Consider the following 25796-nt stretch of genomic DNA (forward strand, 5'->3'; position numbering starts at 1 on the left):
AGAGATTAAATAATTTACTGAAGTGTTCAAAGGAGGTCTTGGACCACAATGCTTCAGAGCATTGTGGCTCTGAAGTCCTTACTTTTCCATTGATCTTATTGGTAAAGAAGAACAGGTTGGTAGCAAATGGTCATAAGGGAAATGACAGAGCTTCTGAAAGGAAGTACCAGACCATAACTATCCTCTGGAACAGGCAAGAACAAATCCTATTCTTCAGGAATCCCTAAAAAAATACTGGTATAGATACAAAGAGGCTCTCTTAAGAAATCACTCTCAGTAGCAGAAGTGTGTCTCTTCTTGGACCAAGATAATTCTAGAGGCATACCAACATCAAACTGAGCTGTTTGATAGAGTAGTCATGGGTACATATGGCTGAGTTAAAAGTGCAATTAAAAATTTAACCCTTCACTTGCAATAGCTTCGTTGTAGGTGCTCATTAACCACATGTAGCTAGTGCCTAATGTTTTGGACATTGTAGATATCGGGCAGTGCTGCTCCAGAGTGAAGCCTACTACTGGCCAGGTCTTCTGCCTGATTGCTGTCTCTTCATGTTAGACTTCTGACCTTTGGTGGCTTGGGGAACTGCCTTTTTTCATTCGTATTCTATTTTATCTCTACCTAAACTTGAGAAAACTTCAGGATTAGTAATAGCTCATTTCTTATCTCCTGTTCTGTTCTTAGGGGAAATATATATAATATTTAAGAAACATGATTGTTAACAGACAATCCAGAAGATTTATATCTTTTAAAAATTACATTAAATGCGGTATTCTTATTTCTTTTTATTTAATAATTAAGGAGGAGAAAGTTCAGGCCGTGCCACTCCCTCTCAGGAGCCTAGTGGATGTTCAAATCAGAGACCTGCAGAGGATCTCACCGTCAGAGTGGAAAGGTTTGCTCTTATTTTTGCAAATAGCATTTTGTTTAAAAAAAAAAAAAAAGACAGTGGTTTTCAGGTTTTTTTTTTTTAAGATTTATATATTTATTTGGAAAAGTTACAGAAGAGCGACAGACAGATCATCCACTGGTTCACTGCCCAGATAGCAGCAACAACAAGGGTTGGGCTGAGCCAGCCTGAAGCCAGGGGCCTCTTCTGTGTCTTCCATGTGAGTGGCAGAGGCAGGACTCAAACTGGTACCCATATGGGATGCCGGCATCACAGGCTGCAGCTTTACGTGCCGCGCCACAACACTGGACCCTCAGTTACTTTATTTGAATGAAAGCTAAAATTACACAAGATTTCAGAATTCAGGGTTCTAAGTTTTTGATCACATGATGAAATTGTTAATGTCTGTAAGAATTATATCCTAATGATAAAGCTTCACTGTATTTATGAAGTTGTCAGTCAGCTTCAGGTCTGATGTATTTTGATCCATGTGTTTTACCATCTGTTCCTTCTTTTATCTCTCTATGCATTAAGGATAATAAGCTCCAAATGGGCAAGAACCTCAGCTCTTTTTATGACTGTTCACTGAGCCCAGGTTTTACTACATAAGTGGGTATCTACTGATTGTCCCTTTTTCTTAGTAATCAAACACATAGTTTCGAGTTTAGTATTTTTGTAGTACAGTAATTAATCATAGAGGTTGATGCTGTGTTTCTTAAAGTTGTATGAATTAATGGTTAATAGGTAGGCAATACTTTTAATACTGGTTTTAAAACATCTAACATTATATGGAGATTTTAAAAATTACTTAGATTTGATTTTTCTTGTTCATGTTTGTACACTGGAGAAATGGAGGTCACAGTAATTAATAATGACATTGGGTATTTGAGTTTGCCCATAATTTAGTAAAGATTGGCTGCAAATTAGCAAAGCCTAGGTTTTGATCTTTATAGGATTTGGAGCAGAGCCAGACCTTGAGGTGGAAAGCAGGATAGATCCCCTCAAAGTGGGGAGGAGATGGCAAATGACATAAGGCTGGAAGAGCAGCAGCAGGAAACTGAAGTTCTCAGGCTCATTCTCTTCTGTTTGTTTTACAAATATCAGGTTCCCTGCTGTGCACCCTGACCTGTACCAGCTAGAATGACATGAAAATAAAAAATTTAGAGAAGGGTTTGAAAACTTGAGGCAAGGCTGTGGGGTGGGGGCAATGCTTTTTCAAATGCTATTTAGGTGCAGTGAAAAAGGGGAATTTCTGTTATTGTTTTTTAATGGTTCCTATTGTGATGTAAGAGCATGTCAGCTGGTGCATACCTGTATGGTTCTGCAAGTAGGAAATAATGTACCATTTTCACTTAATAATTTTTACATGTACACACTGATGTTGATGTGTTGTAGTTAGTATAAACATATACTAAAGAGCATATAACAAAATATTTAACTCTGAAAGAGGACTACTAACAGTGAACATAACATAATCATAACATTAACGGGGAATATTAATAGTGAAATTGGATGAAATGTTGACACACTCTTGATAATGAAACATTTTTTGCTATTTAGGTAACTTTTTTTAAAAGATTTTATTTATTTGAAAGGCAGAGTTACAGAAAGGGGTGCAGGCGAGAGAGGGAGAGATCTTTCATCTGCTGGTTCATTCCCCAAATGGCTGCAACATTCAGGGCTAGGCCATACCAAAGTCAGGAGCTAGGAGCTGCTTCTGGGTCTCACACATGGGTGCAGCGACCCAAGGTCTTAGGCCGTCTTCTCCTTCCCCAGGCACATTGGTAGGGAGTTGGATTGGAAATGGAATAGCCTAGACTCTAACCAGTGCCCGTATGGGATGCTGGTATGACAGGCGGTGGCTTTACTTGCTACACCACAGCACTGGCACCAATTTAGATAACTTGAAAAATTCACATTATATGATCATGTACTTAAAATCTTTTGAGCACTTTGGATTCTTGTTGGTAAGATTAAATTATCAGACCTTGCTTGATCTATAAAACCTATGTCCTAGTCCTAAGTAATCCACCAGCTGAGATTCTGCATTTAATTCTTCTGAGTTCATATCCAATTATGAATCTTGTTCCTTTTGTGGAATCTGATTGACAGTGGCAACTAATAACTCCAACCTATGTTTTTTGTTTGTTTGTTTGTTTTTTTGACAGAGTGGACAGTGAGAGAGAGAGAGAGAGACAGACAGAGAGAAAGGTCTTCCTTTACCGTTAGTTCACCCTCCAATGGCCGCTGTGGCCGGTGCACCGCGCTGATCCGAAGACAGGAGCCAGGTGCCTCTCCTGGTCTCCCATGGGGTGCAGGGCCCAAGCGCCTGGGCCATCCTCCACTGCACTCCTGGGCCACAGCAGAGAGCTGGCCTGGAAGAGGGGCAACCGGGACAGAATCCCGACCGGGACTAGAACCCGGTGTGCCAGCACCGCAAGGGGGAGAATTAGCCTATTGAGCCGCGGCGTTGGCCTAACTCCAACCTATGTAATATTCCTATCTCAGATGTCTTTTATTCCCTCAGGGTTGACTTAATCTTTACCATCCTCTGCAGTATACTCTCTGATGCTCTTAATAACCCCTAAGTCATCGCCTTCCATCCTCTGTCGAATGGGTGGACTCTGAAACTCCTGAGTACTGTTTCCCTGTCTCTCACAACTGAGGCACTTTCTCTGAACTCAGATAACTTGGACCCATCAATCCCTGTGTTATAATCTGACATTTAGAAGTTTTAATACCAAACTATTTAAAAAAATGTCATGCATTTTTCTTTAACCTTGATGATACTTGAAAATATATTTCACACCAATTAAAAAAAGTCAGCCTTGGCTGGTGCCGTGGCTCACTAGGCTAATCCTCTGCCTGCGGCACCAGCACTCCAGGTTCTAGTCCTGGTTGCTCCTCTTCCAGTCCAGCTCTCTGCTGTGGCCCAGGAAGGCAGTGGAGGATGGCCCCAAGTGCTTGGGTCCTGCACCTGCATGGGAAACAAGGAGGAAGCACCTGGCTCCTGGCTTCGGATTGGCGCAGCATGCTGGCCATAGCGGCCATTTTGGGGGTGAACCAATGGAAGGAAGACTTTTCTCTCTCTCTCTCACTGTCTAACTCTGCCTGTCCAAAAAAAAAGTCAGCCTTAATATTTCACAGTGTGGACTGACAAAGATAAGGTTTTGAATTTCCTCTCAGGCTGTAACCAATCCCGAGATCTATTTCCAGAGACCATCCTTTTGGAAAACAAAGTACTCCACACTACGTTCTAGGCATTTTTCTCTAACTTTCTGGAAAATTTGATTGGGGGAAAGGTAATTAAGCCAAATCGATGTCAGCTCAGAAACTCCTCCCTTCTTGTATGTAAGAACGTGATTTTTCAGTCCCCCCATCCCCTTAGTTTTAAACTACCTTTTGTCAAATGAGTGAACTTAATTTTTTTGAAAAATAGATGGGCACTTTGTAATTGAAATCTAGATTTTTGTTAAAATATTTAAAGATATATAATGTTTTATTAGTAACATCATATGTGCAAAGAATCAATGAGTCACATGAAAATACAGTATAGGAAAGATAATATGAGAGCACTTTAAAAATATTTGTGGGAGGGGAAAGTGTTTGGCCTAGTGGTTAAATCCCATTTCTGAGTGCCTGGGTTTGAGTCCTGGCTCTGCTCCCAATTCTAGCTTCCTGCTAATTCTAACTCTGGGAAATAGCAGGTGATGCTTAAGTAGTTGGATCCATGCCACTCATATCACGTAAGACCTGGTCCAGCCCCAGCCATTGCAGGCATCTGGAGAGTAGACCAGCAGACGGTAGCTCTCTCTCTCTGTGTCTTTCTCTTTCTGCCTCTCAAAGCAGTCAAGCAATAAGTGAATATTTTTTTAAAGTTTGTAGAAAGGTATAATTAAAAGATGTTTATTTTGCTACAAAAACTTTGGAAATGCTTGCAGATTTTTTCAGTAATGTGCATTTTCCATAAGCTTTTTTATACTCATATGTATGGATTTCAAAGTTTTTTTGTGGCTAAATAAACTTTTTTTTTTTTTTTTTTTGGACAGGCAGAGTGGACAGTGAGAGAGAGAGACAGAGAGAAAGGTCTTCCTTTGCCGTTGTTCACCCTCCAATGGCCGCCACGGCCGGCGCACCGCGCTGATCCAAAGGCAGGAGCCAGGTGCTTCTCCTGGTCTCCCATGTGGGTGCAGGGCCCAAGCACTTGGGCCATCCTCCACTGCATTCCCAGGCCACAGCAGAGAGCTGGCCTGGAAGAGGGGCAACTGGGACAGAATCCGGCGCCCCGTCCGGGACTAGAACCTGGAGTGCCTGCGCCGCAAGGCAGAGGATTAGCCTATTGAGCCACAGCTCTGGCCTAAATAAACTTTTTTTAATGCTATTTTCTATGAACTTTTTGAAATGCCTTCAAATACAGTACCCTCAGTTTGAATTTCTCACTTGAAAAGTTTCAAACCTCAAAGTCAAAGAATGGTGTAACTACCTTTATTTTTTCCTTTTTCCCGATCCATTTGAAAGTTAGACATCGTTTAACTTCATCCCTAAATAACTAAATATGTATTTCCTAGGAATAAGACAATGGCTGAAGCTCTGTTGGCTCTGGGTTAGGGATCTAGCCTAAGCCATGGCCAGGATCCTGTGCCCAGAGATCCATGTGCTGCCCTCTTCCTGTTGTCCAGGTAGCCATAATGGTAGATACAGATATCCAGATGCTTAAAGTGATGAAACAGTTTGTCATTGCAATTAGATGCAATGTGAATTTTCAACCAGATTAGAATAAAATTGCATGTGTTTTTCTCAGAATTATACCAGTGGTATGTAATTAAAAATATATTTTTAGATATTAGCACAATATTATTACAATAAAAAAGTGTACATTAGTATAGCAAGATAATCTAAACATGACCCATATTCAGATTTCCCCAATTGACCCAACAATATTCTGTATGACTTTTTTTCCCCCTGATTCAAGATGCAGTCAGGAATCTTTGTTCCATTTAGCTTAATCTCTTTGAATCCAAAACATTCCCATTTTTTGCATTTTTTTCATGAATTGGACATTTTTGAAGAGTATAAACTAGTTGTGTTCTAGAATGTCCCTTGAACTAGTACTTGTTCCATTATTATTATATTCAACTTAAACTTTGGAACATTACTTACATAATGTTCTTATTGTTAAAAAACTCAGGAAATAACTAATATCAGATGTATGCATTATTGGTGATGTTAATCATCTGATTCACATGGTGCCTATTGAATATCTTCATTATAAAGGTTCCCCTGTCCCTTAGTAATTAATAGGTTATCTGTGGAGTAATTCTGTGAAATAGTATTCTGTTTACAATTTTCACCTAGTGATTTTGGCATTCATTGGTTTTTGCTTGATGAATTATTTCACTGAGAGATAAAAATGATCTTTTTTTAATAAAAAGATGTTTTGTATTAATTTGAAAGTTATAGAGAGGGAGGAGGAGACAGAGAGAGATCTTCCATTCTGTCATTTGCTCCTCAGCTGGTTGCAGTAGCCAGCACTGGGCCAGGCTGAAGCCAAGAACTTCATCCAGGTCTCCCATGTGGGTGGCAAGGACCCAAACACCTGGGCTGTCTTCCACTGCTTTTGAAGGCCATTAGCAGGAAGCTGGATCAGAGGTGGAGCAGCCGTGACTGGAATCAGCACCTATGTGGGATGCTGGCTTCACAGGTTTTAGCTTTACTTGCTAAATAACAACTGTGGACTCTCATTTGTTTTTTTTTTTTTTTTTTACTAATTTTATTTCTTCTACATTTATTAGCAGACATTGTTCTATAGAGAAGTGCTTTGGCCCACATCCTCTGCCTCCCTTTTTTCCTAGTAAACTCACTGGATATCAGCAACCAAATCAAGAAGTGAAGAGTTATGTGCAAACTATCCCAGTGTCTCTGCTCCATTATGGCTTCCCTCACCAAAATAACCACTGTCCTGGATCTAACACTGTAGACTAATTTTTCCTGTTAGTGAACTTCATCACGGAAATCACACCACATGTACTCTTTTTGTGTTTGGTGTACTTTGTCAAAAGCTTTGTATTTGTGAGGCTCATCTGTGTTGATGGATGTGGCAGCAGAGGATGTCCCGTTTGCTGTAGAGCATTGCATTATTTGAATATAGCGTGATTGATTTATCCATTCTACTTTTAATGCATATGGGACTGTTTTCAGTTCAGGACTATTAATCATAGGGCTGCTATGCAGAATAGTCTTATATATGCCTTGGTGAACATATGTGCACATTGTTTTTGAGGTATATATGTAAGACTGGGAGTTTCTGGCATGTAGATACTGGCCAATCTTTCCAAATGGTTATGTGAATTTATAATTGCTTTTAGCATTTACGATATTTCAGATATTCTCTTTTTTCCTCTGAGGTGTTTCCTTAATTTTATTTATTTATTTTTTTTAAAGACCTATTTATTTGAAAGATTACAGAAGAGGGAGGGGGAGGCAGAGAGAGATCATCCATCCTCTGGTTCCTTCCTCAGATAGTCATAGTGGCCGGGGCTGAACAGGGCAAAGCCAGTAGCTACTTCCAGGTTTCCAGTGTGGGTAGCAGGAATCCAAGCATTTGGGCCATCTGCTGCTGCTTATCCCAGGCCATTAGTAAGGAGTTGGATTGGAAGTAGAGCAGCCAGGGTGAAAACTGGTGCTCACATGGGAGGGATGTTGGTGTCGCAGGCGGTATCTTTACCTGCTATGCCACAAAACTGGCCCCTCTCTTATGTGTTAAAATCTACTTATTTTCTTTGGTGTACAGATTGTTCCAGACTTGACTGTCCCAAATGGAACAGGCAGATCTTTATATCAGATCTTCCTTCTGGCCTTTTGACATGTTCCTTTCTTTTTTTTGTTGTAATATTTTATTTATTTGAAAGAGTTACACAGAGAGGGAGAAGGAGAGGCAGAGAGAGAGAGGTCTTCCATCCTCTGGTTCACTCTGCAACGGCTGGATCTGTGTCGATCCAAGGCCATGAGCCAAGAGCTTCCTCCAGGTCTCCCGTGTGGGTGCAGGAGCCCAAGAACTAGAACTGTCTTCCACTGCTTTCCCAGACCACTGCAGAGAGTGGGACTGGAAGTGGAGTGGCTGGGTCTCATATGGGATGCTGGCACTGTAGGTGGCAGCTTCACCTGCCATGCCACAGCGCTGGCCCTGACATGTTCCTTTCATTCTTTGACTATTTCCTTGATTGCTGACACAACTTGTCTAGTTGAGGTTTTTTTATATATACTTTTTTAAAGATTTTATTTGCGAGGTAGAGTTACAGAGAGAGGAGAGACAAAAAGGTCTTCAGTCTACTGGCTCACTCCTCCAAATGGCTGCAACAGCCAGAGCTGAGCTGATCCAAAGCCAGGAGCCAGGAACTTGTTCAGGGTCTCTCACATGAACGCAGGGGTCCAAGGACTTGGGCCATCCTCCACTTCTTTCCCAGGTGCATTAGCAGGGAGCTGGATAGGAAGTGGAGCAGCCGGAACTCGAACTGGTGCCCTTATTGGATGCCGGCACTGCAGGCCAGGGCTTTAATTCTCTGCACCATAGCACTGGCCCCTCTAGCTGAGTTTTAATAAATGCATACATCTGTGTAACTCAGATGTCTTTCATAGAAAATGCTTTCAATTTTTAAAGATTGAAATGTAATTCACATACCATAAAATCTGAAGGTTATATTGAGTTTAGTAGATTCTCAAAGTTGTATGATCATTATGACTGTGTAACATTAACATCGTTAGTTTTTTAATTGAGGAACTTCTGATAGTTGAAAGTCAATTTAATATTATTATTAGTTTTATAAATGGTAACCTTAACTCTTTAGCTTTTGTTTTTCAGTTTTATGCTATGTTGCTGCTTACTTATACATGAAGATTAAAGCATTTTGTAAATCATTGTACATATATTTAAAAATTTATTAATATTTTTAAATCAGTATCAGGTAAGCTGGGTGGAAAAAGAGAAGTCTAATAGTAAGTAGGCCCTAAAAGCTGAAAGTAGGCTCCATCTACTCTTGAATTTCTTTAGGGCCAGAGGCCAGGCAGGTATGTTATTGCTGTATCTTCAGGGACTTTTCTTATTGGTTTCTGTATTTCCCCAGTTGTTTTCACTAAAGAAACCTCCTGAATATGTTTTATATTAATATGATGTGTCTAAAGTGTATTTTTTTTTTTAATATAGACTTACAAAAAAACTTGAAGAAAGGAGAGAGGAGAAAAGGAAAGAAGAAGAACAGGTAAAGTTACTGGATTTAGCATGGTCTTACTCTTCTGTTAAGGGAGGGAGTGTTTGATTCTACTCAATCTGGCAGACCTAGTATGGTTTCCTAGTTATAGTTTAGTGTTCAGCACAGTGAAGAGAATTAGCTTCTTTCTGTACTGGTATCATAGTGTGTTCTTTGGTGTTGGTTTTGTAAATTGGTAGGAATAAATTGGGTCATCTTCTGTTCTATAATGAATCTTTGACGCTAAGGATAAAGAGACTTGAGCTAAAATTGGCTTGAGTTGGAAGATCATATTTTATCTGCTTTTCGTGAAAAAAGAAGTGCAAAGACATTATACTGAAATTTTCCTCTGTGTTGCATTCTGGTACACCATTCATTTTCTTCACACTGTGCTCCTATCTCTGCATCAGCTTTTTGGAGTTCTAAAATAGGTAGGTATCTTTTCCTTTAAGTTAAGTTAATGACTGCCATATTCTTCCTGAGGGCAGTGTATTTGCCCTGGAAACCAAAAACTTGTAATGCTGCATGCCTCAAAACTACACCGACTGCCTTCTACTCTTAACAGCCACTGGCGGTGATTCACAGATTGATAGACATTCGACTTTTAACCATGCCTTTCAAATAAATTTTTAGATATGTTTATTTATTTGCAAGGTAGACTGACAGAAATAGAGGGGCGGGGAGAGAGTTATCTTCTACCCCCGTGGTTCACTGTCCAAATGGCCACAATGGCCAGCACTGATTCAGGCTGAAGCCGGGGTCAGGGAATCCATCTGGGTCTCCCACATAGGTTACAGGAGCCCAAACACCCAGGACATTGTCCACTGATTTCCCAGATGCATGAGCAGGGAGCTGAATTAGAAATGGAACATCTGGGATTCAAAGTAGCACTCCGATATGGGATACAGATGTCACAGGCAGCAGTTTAACCTGCTGTGCCACAGTGCTGGCCCTCAAATAAGTATGTTAATTTTTTTTTTAACCAGATCCTTATTTTGTGTGAGTCTTTTTATTTTTTAAAGATTTTTTTTACTTTATTTGAAAAATAGAATAACAGAGAAAGGGAGAGATTATCTTCTGTCTGCTGATTGACTTCCTAAATACCCACCACAACCAGAGCTAGGCCAGGCCAAAGCTGGGAGCCAGAGACTCCATCCGGGTCTCCCATGTGGTGACAGGAACCCAAGCACTTGTGCCATCATGTGCTGCTTCCTAGGTGCGTTAGCATAATGCTGGATTGGAAGCATGGAGGAGCTGGGACTCAGAGCAGGCACACTGCTGCGGGATGAGGACTGCCCAGGTGGTGGCTTAGCACTACAGCACTCCGCATACTCTAACTGGCTTTCTCTACATTCAAAATAATGTCTAGGGTAAACTATCAAAATGTGTTTTTGACTGATAAAACTTACTTTCTCTTTATTCCAGAGAGAAATTAAGAAGGAAATTGAAAGGAGAAAAACTGGAAAAGAAATGTTGGATTATAAAAGAAAACAAGAAGAAGAATTAACAAAAAGAATGCTAGAGGAAAGAAACAGAGAAAAGGCAGAAGATAGAGCAGCTCGAGAACGTATAAAACAGCAAATTGCATTGGTGAGTTAAGTTGTTTTATTGTTTTTATGGCTTTAAAATTTTTATTTATTTATGTGCGGCAGAGAGTGCCTTCTCACCTGCTGATTCATTCCCTATGTGTCCACAGCAACCCTGGCTAAGTCCAAAGCCATGGGTCTGGAACTCAGTCCAGGTCTCCCACATGAGTGGCAGGAACCTAAACACTTCTGCCTCCCAGAGTCTGCATTGGCAAGAAGCTGGAGTTAGTAGTGGTACAAGGCATTGAACCCAGGCACTGGGATTTGGACACAAGTGTCTGAGCTAACATCTTAACCCCTAGAACAAATGCCTGCCCTTAATTTTATTGTTAATGGTTGACTCTAGGACATTTGTGCACTTTCTTTTCCTTGGAAAATTCTGGATTAATTTCAAAGATTCCCTAGAAAACAAGATAAGAATTGGTTATCTAGCAGTCCTCTAATGACAGGTGTTCTATTTTGAGATGTTTAAAGGATATAGGCACATCATAAAACTTAAGATGGTTTTGCAACAAGTGCTTTCAGAATCAGTTTTAATAAGTATGAAAAATATACTTATCTTAATATTGTTTATTTGATCATTGATCATTTGTTGTGTGTCAGACCTTGTTCTAGGCTGTTGCAATTAAGTGGTAAGCACTTTCATGTCTGTTTATTAGTAATTCTGTTTCCTGACAGATGATGAAAAATACCAGATTCAGAAGGATGAAGTTCATAAATAGATTTAAGAAATTTCTTGGGTTGTTGGTGTTTGTACCTTGTGTTCAAGAGTATGAATAGATCATTCTGGCAATGAAAGATGATTAGTATCCAATAATGTTTTAAAGGACCGTGCTGAGAGAGCAGCTCGATTCGCAAAGACAAAGGAAGAAGTAGAGGCTGCCAAAGCTGCTGCCTTGCTGGCCAAGCAGGCAGAAATGGAAGTCAAGAGGGAATCGTATGCAAGAGAAAGAAGGTATTTCTGCTTTTTTTCGTACTGAAACATCTCTGTGTGCATGGGAACTGGTTAATATTTGTTTTCTTCTCTGTACTTTTCTGTATTTCATTATTTGACAAACATACTACTTTTATAATCAAATACTTTTTAGTTTTTCAAAATAATGAAATATGTATTGAATTTAACAGAATTGTAAGACTTGTGTACTAAAAACTACAAAATATTGGTTAGAGAATGAGGAAAATATATTGAAAGATATACCTAGGCCGGCGCCGCGGCTCAATATTGCGGCACCAGCACACCAGGTTCTAGTCCCGGTCGGGGTGCTGGATTCTGTCCCGGTTGCCCCCCTTCCAGGCCAGCTCTCTGCTATGGCCCGGGAAGGCAGTGGAGGATGGCCCAAGTGCTTGGGCCCTGCACCCGCATGGGAGACCAGGAGAAGCACCTGGCTCCTGCCTTCGGATCAGCGCAATGCGCCGGCCGCAGCACGCCGGCCGCAGCACGCTGGCCGCGGCGGCCATTGGAGGGTGAACCAACGGCAAAAAGGAAGACCTTTCTCTCTGTCTCTCTGTCTCTCTGTCTCTCTCACTATCCACTCTGCCTGTCAAAAAAAAAAAAAGATATACCTAAGTTCATAATTTTAGAGAACTGAGGCCAGCATTATGGTGTCATGCATAAAGTTGCCATCTGCAATGCCAGCATCCCATATGGGTGCCAGTTCAAGTCCTGGCTGTTCCATTTCCAATCTGGCTCTCTGGGAAAAGCAGCAGAAGATCACCCAAGTGTTTGGACTCTGCCACCTGCATGGAGAGACCCAAATGAGGGTCCTGACTCCTGCTATCTGCCTGACCCAGCCCCCCTGGCCATTGTGGCCATCTGGGGAGTAGCAAACCAGTGGCTGGAAGATTCTCTCTCTCTCTCTCTTTCTCTCTCTCTCTGTAACTGACTTTCAAATAAATAAATAAATCCTTGAAAAAAAAAAAAATCCAGGATGGAGAAACCATCTGGAAATATTTAAATAATAAATAGAGGGCTTAATGTTATTGAGAGACTAATACTTCCTAAACTACTCTATAAATTCAACACAATCTCTGGCAAAAATTCTAGCTGGCTTTTTTTCTTTAGCAGAAATTTTAAGATTAAAATTCCTATGCTACAGCAACCAAGACATTGTCAAACCAGCATAAGGATGGACATATGGATCCATGTAACCAAATTGAATCTCTAGAAATGAAACCCTTGCTTTATGATCAGCATACTTTTTGAAAAGGGTACCAAAACCATTTAGTAGAAAAGGAAATTTTTACAACAAATGATGCTTGAACAACTGGATGTGTACATGCCAAAAGAATGAATTTGGAACCTTTCCTGACACTGTATAACAAGTTAACTCAGAATGGATCATCTGCCTACATGTTTAAACTTTGAGAAGCAAAAAAATAAATAAATAAATAAAGATCATGGGGTAGGCAGTAGATTTAGACATGATACCAAAAGCCCAAACAAAAAAAGAAATTGACTTAACTTTTTGCTTCATCAAGAAAGTGAAAAAATGAAGCCAGCACTGTGGCAAAGTGGGATAAACTATTGTTTGCAATACTTGGATCCTATATCTAGAGAGCTGGTTTCAGTTTCAGCTGCTCAGCTACTGATGCAGCTCCCTGCTAATGTGCCTGGGAAGGAAATGGAAGATGGCCCAACTGCTTGGGCCCCTGTCACCCATTTGGGAGACCAGGATGGGGTTCCTGGCTCCTGGCTTTTACCTGGCCCACACCTGGCTGTTGAAGCTGTTTGGAGAGAGCCAGTCAATAAAAGACTTCTCTCTAAAAAGAATAAATATAAACTTTTTTTTAAAAAGTAAGAAAACAAGCCACAGAATTGGAGAAGATATTTGGAAACCATATGTTTGATAAAGAACTTGTATCTAGATTATAAAAAGAATTCTCAACATCTAAATAAAAAAAAAATTCAAATATATAGAAAGGATTTGAACATTTTTCCAAAGAAGATACACAAATGGCCAATAGGAACATGAAAAGAGGTTCAACATTAATAGTCATTAGGGAAATAAGTCAAAACTACAATAAAATAAATGCCATTTATCACTACCTAGGGTACCTAAATATAAAGAGACAATAAAAAATGTTGACAAGGGTGTGGAAAATTTGGAACCTAAACCCAGTATGAGTAGGACTGTAAAATGGTAAGCCACTTTGAAAAAGAATTTGGGCTCTCTAGGCTAATCCTCTGCCTGCAGCACCGGTACCCCGGGTTCTGGTCCTGGTTGCTCCTCTTCCAGTCCAGCTCTCTGCTGTGGCCCAGGAAGGCAGTGGAGGATGGCCCAAGTCCTTGGGCCCTGCACCTGCATGGGAGACCAGGAAGAAACATCTGGCTCTGGCTTCAGATCGGTGCAGCGTGCCGGCCGTAGCGGCCATTTGGGGGGTGAACCAACCGAAGGAAGCCCTTTCTCTCTGTCTTTCTCTCTCACTGTCTTAACTCTGCCTGTCAAAAAAAAATTTTTTTTGGCAGTTCCTCAAAAAGTTAAAACATAGAGTTAAATTGGGATCCAGCAATTCCACTCTTAACGCATTTATCTAAGAGTTATTGAAAACCTGTCCACACAAAAACCTATATGTGAATATTTATACTAGCATTGTTCATAATAGTCAAAATGTGGTAATAACCTAAATATCCATCAGATGAAGAATGGATTAACCAAGTATGTATCCCACACAATGGAATATTATTCAATACTGATGCATATATGGATAAACCTTCAAACCATAACGCTGCATGACAGAGCCAGTTCACATATTGTGTGATCCCATTATGTGGAATGTGCATACTAGGCAAATCCTACAGGGATAGTAGATTAATGGTTGCCAGGCACTAACGGAGGGAAATTTGGGCAGTAACTGCTGCTAAGTTCAGGATTCCTTTCTGGGGCGATGAGATGTTTTTGCATTACAGAGTGGCAATAGTTGCACAACTCTGAGTGTATTAAAAACCACTGAATTGTGCTGTTGGCAAATTTTGTGTTATGTGAATTTTATCAGTAAAGCTATTGATAAAAAGTAAGTGAAAAGATCTGACGTTGTGAGACAACCTATTGTCATTGCACACTTGCAGTTCCACTTCCACTGATATTGCCTGAGCATATGTAAAGGTACCTTTTTAAAATTTTGTTTTTTCTTAGCACTGTTGCAAGAATTCAGTTCCGTCTTCCTGATGGTTCTTCCTTCACAAATCAGTTTCCTTCTGATGCTCCTCTAGAAGAAGCAAGGCAATTTGCTGCACAGGTAAATTTCTGTCTGTAATCACAGTCATGAGGTATAGCTTATCCAAATGTAGGAGGGAAAGGCCCCAAAGAAGTACTCAAGAATGAGAGTAAATTGTGACTTCTGTCCTGGAGGAATGTACAAGACACTTCTGGATTGTCCATGTAGCTTTGTTGTGTATTAGTGCATATGGGAACAACATATTTGCCAAAATAGAACCCTGCTAATACTGTTTCATAAGTTCTGGAAACTTCTCACTGATCAGTATATTTAGCTGCAGAAGTGAAAAGCAAGAGGTTTCCCAAAGGTGTAGTCTGAGACAGTTGTCCCATTTCCCTGAAAAAGAAGCAGTTTTTCTTTTTCTTTTTTCTTTTTTTTTGACAGGCATAGTTAGAGACAGAGAGAAAGGTCTTCCTTCCATTGGTTCACCCTCCAATGGCTGCCGCTGCCAGCGCTATGGCCGGCACACCGCGCTGATCCAAAGCCAGGTGCTTCTCCTGGTCTCCCATGCGGGTGCAGGGCCCAAGCACTTGGGCCATCCTCCACTGCCTTCCCGGGCCACAGCAGAGAGCTGGACTGGAAGAGAAGCAACCGGGACAGAATCCCGTGTCCCAACCAGGACTAGAACCCGGGGTGCCGGTGCCGCAGGTGGAGGATTAGCCAAGTGAGCTGTGTTGCTGGCCAGAAGCAGTTTTTCATGGTCCTCTCTTCATTTTCTGCAGGTTATGTAGGGGTTAGGATCAAGCATGTTTATTTGATACTAAGTATCTTCTGGTTTTTTTTTGAAAGATTTATTTATTTATTTGAAAGTGAGTTACAGAAAGTCAGAGCCAGAGAGAGAGAGAGGTCTTCCATCTGCTGGTTCACTGCCCAAGTGGCCACAATGGCTGGAGCTGATCAGATGCCAGGAGCTTCTTTTGGGTCTCCCACACAAGTGCAGGGGTCTAAGCGCTTGGGCCATCTTCCACTGCTTTCCCAGGCCATAGCAGAGAGTTGAATTGGAAGTAGAGTAGCCGGGACTTGAATCGGCACCCATATGGGATGCCAGCACTGCAGGCAGTGGCTTTACCTGCTATGCCACAGCACTGGCCCCACCAAGTATCTTCTTTAGGAATTTATGTCTCAAAGGTGGCCTTACTCAAAATTGAATGGGATATGAAATTTTTTTTCAAAGGTCGCACTGCATTTCCTTTTTTATTGGAAAGGCAGAGAGACAGATAGATCTTCAGTCCATTGGTTCATTCCCCAAAGCCCTCTTAACAGCCAGGGTTAGGCCAGGCTGCAACCTGGAGCTTGAAACTCAGTCTGCATCTCCCAGGTAGTTAGTAGGGACCCAGGTACTTCAGCAGCAATCACCTGCTGTCTCTGAGGATGTCTATGAGCAGAAAGCTAGAATCCTAAGTGGAGCTGGAACCTGAACTCACACTGAAGATCTGAGTGTTGGGGCTGGCGCTGTGGTGAGCGGGTTAACGCCCTGGCCTGAAGCACCGGCATCCCATATGGATGCCGGTTCTAGTCCCGGTTGCTCCAGGTAGGTTATTTCATTCTTTTTTTATTTGAAAGATTTTATTTATTTAAAGGCAGAATCAGAGGGAGAGACATACATTGTCCATCCAGTAGTTGACTCCCTGAATGGTGACAAAGGCCAGGGCTGAGATAGACCAAAGCCAGGAGCTGGGAGTTTCTTCCAGGTTTCCCACATGTGTGCAGGGGTCTACACACTTGGGCCAGCCTCCATTGCCAGGCCATTAGTTGGGGGCTGGATCAGAAGCAGAGCAACCAGGACTTGAACGGGTGCCCCATTGGAATGCTGGTGTTGCAGGCAGCAGCTTTACCTGCTACACCGCGGCACTGGCTTTCCTGATTTCATTCTTTACCTTGAGACCTCCTACAATGTGTGATGTGTCCCAAGTTTCCCTGCTGCTAGCATTTTCTATTTTTGTTAGGCCCTTCAGTTGGAGTGAGAGCCGTAAGAAGTATGTGAAAGACCTATACTACAAAAAGTTAGGATTTTACTGATATAGTGACTTAAAAATTGTGAAGCTGCCCAGTTTCTAGATGCAGAAATATGTGTAGGATGAAGGGACATTGTGGAACATTTCTGCCTTGAGGTGTCGAAATGAAAACTCCTGAAGTAACATCTATCAGGGAAAGACTGGTCTGTTCCAGATTTTTAATAGGAAGCCCCTGTAATCCAAGCATGTATTTATGAGACCAGCGCTTGCCAGTGCAGAATGAAAACTTTAATGATGAACTGCAGCTCTAAAGGAGAGAGACATAATTGTTTTTATTCCATGTATTTCGTATGGTCTTAGCAACCATTCTAGCTATTTTGTGGTCATTTTTTAGTTATAGAAACTTTAAAAACTTTGGATTTGGTAGTTCCTTTAGCTGCTTTTTTGCAATGCAGTTTTTGTGTTTTTTTTTGAATTTGCATTAACTTTTAAAATTAAGGCAGTTTTTATTAAAGCAGTGATTTTAGATGCATTTGAGTAACTTAATACCTTGTTTTCAATAGGCAACTTTGTAAGTTTTTTAAACTTTTTGTTATGTTACAGACTGTTGGCAACACTTACGGTAATTTTTCATTAGCAACCATGTTTCCCAGGAGAGAATTTACCAAAGAAGATTATAAAAAGAAATTACTGGATTTGGAACTTGCCCCAAGTGCTTCAGTAGTACTGTTGCCAGTATGTATATGCATGTATATAGTTTTTCTGCTCTTAAGCATTTTCTCTTTTACTCTTGACTGTACTAGGCCTGACCATTTCTTTAAATTAGAAGAAGGGCAAAGATGTATTGTGGGCAGTTAAAATTCAAATTATCCAGAAACTATACCAATTCATTATTCTGTTCTCCTATGCTTATAATTATATTGCTGATATTGCTATATAATTAAATTGCTGATATTGTTTGTGAGGCACTAAATAGTTTAATTTTCAATTTTTTGCCTCACCTATTTTTGTGTTCAAAAAATGTGCAGTAGGAGAAGAAAACAAAAATTGTAGAGTATCTGACTCACCCATATATATCTTTAATTATGTGTAGCTCTACCATACTCCTGGCTTTTAAAAACATAATTTTAACATAAAATTAACATTTTCAAATAGATTGTCCTTTGTGATCCTCACAACAGTTTTTATTCTCTGGTGAAAGAAATGATTGCCAGTGTTGCATCTTAATTGCCAGAGCCGTGATGGAGCCTGGGTCTACTGTGCCCTGCTCTAAACTGGAGCCCTCCACCTAGCTGAAGCAAGTAGCCTGTGCTAGAGATGCGTTGTGTTCACTGAAGTTTGCAGCCTTTCCTTTTCAGGAATTGACTAGCCAGACAGACTTTTACCGAAGTAAATTAACTTCATTACAAAAGTTGTATTTTTCTAAAAGTAATTGATTCATTCCACCAATTACTTGTATATTATAATTACTGTTTGAAAAGTCAGAGAGCTCTGAAGGTTCCCAGAAGTTTATATATGTTTAAGAAACAGCAAAAGATGGTAATTTTACCTTCTTGCCTTAGACTAAAATCTGTAGAACCTTGTTTTCTGGGTAAAAGATTTCATCTAGGACCTGTGACTATGCTGATGTAGTCTTTATCTGTGTTGATTTCTTAATTTCTAGGCAGGCAGACCTACTTCATCCATTGTACACTCTTCCAGTGGAGACATTTGGACATTGCTGGGGACAGTACTTTACCCATTCCTTGCCATCTGGAGATTGATTAGCAATTTCTTATTTAGTAATCCTCCTGCACAGACTTCAGTACGAACATCATTGCCGGAAACTTCAAACCCTGCATCATCTAGCAAATCAGAAAAAAGGTATCTCTTTGTATTTTCTCCAGTTGTAAAACATCCTAAGTATGTCCAGTACCTATTTTTTTTTTTTAAAATATTTTATTTATTTGAGAAGTAGAGTTACAGAGAGAGCCAGAGGCAGAGAGAAAGGTCTTCTATCTGCTTGTTCACTCCCCAAATGGCTGCAACGGCCGGAGCTATGCCAATCCAAAGCCAGGAGGCAGGTGCTTCTTCCTGGTCTCCCATGCGGGTGCAGGGGCCCAAGGACTTGGGCCATCTTCTATTGCTTTTCCAGGGCATAAATAGCTGAATTGGAAGAGGAGCAGCTAAGACTAACGCCAGTGCTCACATGGGATACCAGTGCGGCAGGTCGAGGCTTAGCCTACTGTGCCAGAGCACCGACCCTGTCCAGTACCATTTTCAAAATGAGAAATTGTAGGTAGTTTGTCTTCCTTCTGTGTATGTTCTCCCTAGTTCCCACAATGGAGTGGAACAAACCAGATGTCCTGAAACTTTGTTTTAAACGTTTTGATTTTTTTTTTTTTTACCATTTTATGAATTTATTTTCATTTCTATTTGAAAGAGAGGCAGACAGAGATCTTTAATATGCCAGCTCACTTCCCAGATGCCTGTAACACTGGGGCCTAGGCAGGGCTGAAGCCAGGAGCCTGTAGTTCAGTCGGTCTCACCTGTGGGAAGCAGAGAGTAAAGGACTTAAAACATCATCTGCTGCTTCCCCGGATGCACAGTAGCAGGAAGCGGATGGGAAGCCAAGTAGCCAGGACTCAAACTAGGCACTCTGAACTGGGACGTGAACATCCTGAGTGGTGACTTAAGCACTGCACTGGATGTCTACTCCTGAAACTGTATTACCTTGTCTTTCGGGAAGCTTGCTCCCTGAGTTTTCTCAGCCTTTCTGAAAATGAGTCTGTGAGAGCATTGTCATCTCCTTTGTCTTGCTAATTTTGCTTAATGAATTCCCTTTACCTTGCTAACTATGAAAGCACGTTGTTTTTTCCCCAGCTATGTAGTATCTTTCTGCTGACCATGTTTTTCCTGATGAGACATTTCATTCCATTAATTGCTCATGGTCATGTTGCATATAATTTATTTCAAGGAATCATTTCGCTTAGGTGATTTTAACCCTGGTGGCTCTTTGATTGGCTGCCTCAGTCTTACCTGCATCATTCAGAGAAGGTCCAGATTGAGGAACCTTGTTATTCCCTTGAACATAGTACCTCTATCAGGTTATTTTGAACTAATGCCCTAAGAGGCCCTGTTGTTTTGCAGATACCAGAGGTTAGGATGGTAATGCAGACAGTGTTGCCAATTTTAGCTCTTACCTCTCTGTTAAGATTGTATTTGGAACGGATTGACAGGAAGTGTTCTCCCAAAAGGGAAAAACATGCAAATAATTAAATAATAGCACAAATAATGTATGACTTGCTCCTGTTAAACACTTTATTAGGCATTATCTCAACTCATCACACCAATCTTATGTGATAAGTAGTGGAAATCCTTGTCCCTGTCTGCTTTTGGTATGGAGATCCCTAGACTTGTGTTCTATTGATGATTCTGTAGATAATGATTTAAATAAATATTATGAATGGGCTGTGATACAGCCTTCATCTTTTCATTTTATTTGAGAGAGAAAGAAAAGGAGAAATGTTACATCTTCTTCGGCACTTCCCAGATGCCCATAACAAGCGGGGCTGGGCTGTGACTGAGGCCATGAGCCTGAACTCCATCTGAATTTCCCATATGGGTGGCAGGGGCCCATGTATTTGAGCCATTATCTGCTGCCGCCCAGTGCACATGAGCAGGCCACTGAATCAGAAACAGAGGAACCAGGCACTCCACTATGATGCTGGGATCCCAAGCAGTGTCCTAATCGTTATGCCAAATTCCCACCCCTTAATTTATTTAAATATTAAGCAGGTAAACCAGTTAGATTCTTGGTAAATTACTCAGGTGAGGATAGAGGGAAATTCTCTAGTCTTAGAGCAGCATTCAAACTAAGCTGTTTTTAGCACTGAATTATACACTCTTAGAGATGAATGGGTAGAAGCATTTAATCTGGAGTGACTTTGCTAAGGGATAGTGTTCTGTGTGAATTTTAAGATTCTCTTGCACTTTCTTTTCCAAAATAAAGAATTAATTAGAAAAATCAGATTGGGGCAAAGGATGCAATGAATAAAGACCTAAGAAGATAGAAAGCTTGTTACAGCCCCCTCTCTGTTCTTGACAACCCCTTCCCTCCCCAATTCTTGAGTTGTAAGATTTTGTTAGCTTAAGTTTTGTTCATTTTTCCTACAATTTTCAAATCAGGAAGTACTGTTAATCCTTATTTAAAAAAAAAGATTTATTTATTTATTTGAAAGAGTTACACTGAGAAAGGAGAGGCAGAGAGAGAGAGGTCTGCCAGCTAACCTGTGACTAAAGCCTTGGGTGGCCTCTAGATCACATTGCATAAATGATATAGTCATACTCTTTTAAAGCTCAGTAAGTCATCTGGAAACACATGGAAATGGAAATGTGATTTGGCTGATTTGCTTAAGAAACTGAAGTTAAACTACCAAAGACTAATAAAGGTATTCTGCACTGGTAGAGAATTCTCTGCCATGGCATTTTTTTTTTTTTAACTGTGGAGTTCAAAGGAAACTATAGTTGTCTGTAATAACGGAAGTTTGAAAGAAAGTTTTGTTACTGTGGTTTTCATTTTACATCATCTTTTTTTCTCCATTCTTAGAGAACCAGTCAGAAAAAGAGTGCTGGAAAAACGTGGGGAAGACTTTAAAAAGGAGGGGAAGATATACAGACTGAGGACTCAAGATGATGGTGAAGATGATAACAACACTTGGAATGGAAATTCTACTCAGCAGATGTAGTGCCACAAGTACAATACGTGCAATAATCATTCTCTTAACGATTTAATGCAACTAAAATTCTCCTGGAGAAGTGGGACTGCTTAATGCTTTCCAAATGGTCTATAAAGTGTCTTTTTATTAATGCTTAGTGGGTGTGGGTTCAAGCTGTTTAACTCAGAAAAGGCAAGACCTATCATAACTGGCTGCTGGGTCCTCGCGTCCACGGTAACCCAGTGCAGAAGCCTGGAAGAGAAGGCCTGTGGCAGCCTCCCTTCCCCAGCGTCTTACTCCCCGTGCCCTGCAGGCCTGTGCTCGCAGGTGGCACGTTTGCTCCCAGACTCTTAGGTCCCAGAGTCACTGGGATGTTACTGAGCAGGTGCCCCTGAGTCAGCATTCTAACGAGCTAGTCAGGTGATCATTTCTGTTTGACTTTTCTCTTTGCTCATTAGCTGCAAGCAAACTCTTGTAGTTTTTAAACACTGAATAAAAAATTCTTTTCCAAAAGTCAGAACGATCTTATTTTTGCCTTAAGTTTTGTTTTCCTGGCATCTGCTGTTGTACAGAGCTCTATTGAGATTGTATGTCTGATTTTCCGCCCAGTACAGCCCTGGCGCTCTCGGGAAAGTAGCCGGTCGTCTACTCTTCAATATCTCTGAAGAAGAAACTCTGTGACACACATTGATGCCAGGTACTGTCCCCCCAAGCCAGCAGGCATCGCTTGCATGTCGTTATGGTCTTTGTTCTCATCCACGCAAACAGTTGCTGGTCCCCCACCTAGTTCTCTCTCTCTTCCTCCTGAAGTCTGGGCCTTGACAATCACACTGTAAGGTCTTAAAGCACCTCTGGTGCAGGACAAGAAATAGTGTCAATCAGGCCTCTACTCATTGGGTTATTGTTAAGAATTTGTCTTAATCGGACTTACTGCTACTTTATTCTTGTGTTTTTGGTCGTAGAGACCACTCAAGTAATGATGTTTGAAAAGCAGTCAGAGTGGTTATTCCTGTGTGGAGACTGGAAGGAATCGCTCTTATGTGGACATGCCAGCAGACTCTGGCTTTATTTTGTAGTGGGAAGAAGAAATAAGAATTTTTTTTAGAACAAACTCTGTGTGTTTCACCTATGAAATAACAATGACGTTTAAAGAGGGCAGCAGTCACTGTTGGTAAGGAGGATGTGAGGCAGGCATTGGTGTTGGTGCTTTGAAAACCACTCAGATCTTCCTGAAAACTGTCATTATCAGAAACTTCAGCCATTTCATAATCTGATCCAATAATATTTTTCCAACGAACAATGATAAATACAGCTACAGTTTAGGTACTCATTAAGTGTAATTTATTTTACTTAAGAACTGGAAACTAAACGTTTTCTGCAGAATGAATGAATTTCTGAAGAGAAATGGTACAATTCACCCTGTTTATTGAGCACTTGTTAGGTGTTGGGGGAAAAGAAGCTGGATACAGAACTATAGTTCCCATAAGACCTCAGCTATGTAAACTGATTTTGTATATAGATACAACTATGTATTAATATTTATGTAAAGAAAGAAGAAAACACAACAAAGCATTAATAATGGTAAGAGTGGTTGTTATATGTGATTTTAGCTTTCCTTTTGCACCCTTACATTTTCCCAGTTTGCTGCAGTGACATTATATCCATAATTTCAAAAGTGAGTTTGGAAAAGAAAATCTTAGCAAGCATCCCATTTTAAAGTTTCATCATTTTAAGAACAGCAATAAGGTGATTTAAAAAAAATCTGTCACATGTGCATGACTGCACTAATAGCTATTAGAAATACATTTGCAGAAACAGCAAGTACCTCAAATCTGTTTGCCTTCAAGACAGTAAAATATAAACCTTAGAGAATGGTTCATAACAAAATGGTTCATTATCTCTGAGTGGGAGGATCCCTCCTCAGCTATTACCTTTTTAAAAAGTAGATATGGTAAAAAGTTCAAATCAGCATATAAGGCTGTAACCTGAAGTCTGCCTGCTTGGATCTTACCCTTGGCACTATTCCCCAGAGGAAGCCTCTATTAATAGTTTCTTATGTACTTTTCAGAAAATTTTTATGCATATGTAAGCAAATATGTAATCTTTATTTTTTAAATAAATGGGATCATATTATATCTACTATCCTGTATCTTGCTGTTTTTACTTAGTCTTGAATATCTTCTCTGTCAACACATAGCTACCTCATCTTATTAGTGGCCACAAAGCATTCTACTTGATGAAAGAACGTTGTACCCCAACTTATTATTCGTGCTCTGGTGGCAGTCAGTGGTAATTGTAAGTTGTTTCTGTGCTACAGTGAATATCCTTGAGAGGAGGTAATTCTCATTGTGAAAGTATACTTTTAGTATATGTTGGTTTATTCACCAGGTCCAAGGATATTTGGGTTATGGAAGACACTGCCTAAGCTTTCAGCCCCTAATACAAAATGTAAGCCAAAGCTATAGCTCTAAAGGTTGTATGAGTCCAGACCTCCACCAGCAGGGTGTGAGAACGTGGTCTCCCCACACCCTGGCCAACACAGTCTAACCATGCATTCTCATCTCTGTCAACACCATGCCTGAAAACCTTTATTACACATTTGACATGTATTTTGTTTAACACTGATGAAACGGAGCATATTTTCATGTTACTGGTCATTTTGATTTATTTTGAAATTGTGTTCTTTGCCAGTTTTTTTTTTTTTTGACAGGTAGAGTTATAGACACAGAGAAAGTTCTTCCTTCCATTGGTTCACTTCCCAAATGGCTGCTACAGCCGGCGTGCTGCGCCCATCTGAAGCCAGGAGCCAGGTGCTTCTTCCTGGTCTCTCATGCAGGCGCAGGGCCCAAGCACTTGGGCCATCCTCCACTGCCTTCCCGGGCCACAGCAGAGAGCTGGACTGGAAGAGGAGCAATCGGGACTAGAACCTGGCACCCATATGGGATGCCGGCACCGCAGGTGGAGGATTAACCATGTGAGCCATGGTGCCGGCCCCTGCAAGTTTTTATTTTCATAATTTTTCTTATTTATTAGGTTGTTATATATATTAAGAAAATTAGCCCTTTGATAGCATATATTGTAAATATTTTCTCCCTCTTTGTCTTTTGGTGAATACAATGATAATTTTTTTTCCACAGTATTTAGGGGGTCATATTTATCATTGGGTCCAGAGTCTTATAAAATTCGTTACCCATTTCAAAATTTTTTTGTATCCCATTATTTTCATGGTTTTCTTCTTATGTTTCATTCTGGTATCCAAGAAAGGTGTCTGGCTCCATGCTATATTCATAGCTAACGTCCTCAAGAGCTAACCTGTTGACCCAGCACCAGTTATGGAATCATTTGTCTTTCCCCTATGATTTGGATGCCCCCTCTATGTCATACTCTGCTGTCTTATATAATTGGATCTGTTAGGCTCTCTTTATTAATATTTGTATTTGCTCATTGCTGCCAACCTGTTTCAATAACTAGCTTTATGATAAGTTTTAATACCTACCTCAGATTTATCCTGGTTCTTCTTAAGAGATTATTTCATATGTGAATGTTAAATTACGTTGTTGCTGTTCTCCCCACCCCAGTGCTAAGATTACTTTTGAAATTAATGCCTAGGATACTGACTTTTTATATTGAGGAAGTATCTTTAATGTCAGTTTATTTACCTCTCACCCTCATCTAACAAACATTTTCTATCTATTGATGTAGGGAAAAAAATGCTTGCATATCACAAGTCTTGTAACTGGCAGGCTGAGACTCAGAATGGTGGATGTTTTGATAAGAATTTTCTGTAGACAACAATTCAGGTAAGGAATGCTTATTAGAAACAAAATTTCGAGCATGAACACATCTTTAAAATCAATAGGAAGTTGCATTATTAGAAAATAACATACCAGCTCCCTAAGAAACCATATATGTGGACCAAGTAAATTTTTAAAAATAATTTTTAATATTTTTTTATTTGACAGATAGACAGGAAGCTTGGTAAGAGCCCCAAGTGGCTTGTGTGGCTGCCTCGCTTCTGATGCACCCACCTTCTCACAGACAGACAACCGTAGGAGATAGGACACGGTGCATGGTATTTTTATTTTCTGGGAATGCCAAGTAGGAGGCTAGGGGGGAATTGAAGAGAGGGCAGGAGATGAATGACTGTGCAGGCTGTCTGCACAGCGGAGCTGATTCCTCCTTATGAGAGGATTTCTGTGGTTTCAACTCAGGAT

The 25796-nt window shown here is 40.5% G+C and overlaps 1 protein-coding gene across 1 annotated transcript in view; it reads left to right on the plus strand.

Annotated features, from left to right (window-relative positions):
- UBXN4 (UBX domain protein 4) overlaps window positions 1-23722 on the plus strand; it is a 41862-nt gene extending 18140 nt beyond the window's left edge. The window contains exons 6-13 of the mRNA XM_062186157.1: window positions 799-892; window positions 9087-9141; window positions 10555-10719; window positions 11543-11670; window positions 14849-14951; window positions 17489-17620; window positions 18549-18748; window positions 21474-23722. Of these exons, the coding sequence (XP_062042141.1) occupies window positions 799-892; window positions 9087-9141; window positions 10555-10719; window positions 11543-11670; window positions 14849-14951; window positions 17489-17620; window positions 18549-18748; window positions 21474-21612 (1016 nt within the window). The 3' untranslated portion in view covers window positions 21613-23722. The remainder of the gene's footprint in view (window positions 1-798; window positions 893-9086; window positions 9142-10554; window positions 10720-11542; window positions 11671-14848; window positions 14952-17488; window positions 17621-18548; window positions 18749-21473) is intronic.
- The last annotated feature ends 2074 nt before the right edge of the window (window positions 23723-25796 follow it).

Source organism: Lepus europaeus, chromosome 1, assembly GCF_033115175.1.
Source record: "Lepus europaeus isolate LE1 chromosome 1, mLepTim1.pri, whole genome shotgun sequence".
Taxonomy (NCBI): domain Eukaryota; kingdom Metazoa; phylum Chordata; class Mammalia; order Lagomorpha; family Leporidae; genus Lepus; species Lepus europaeus.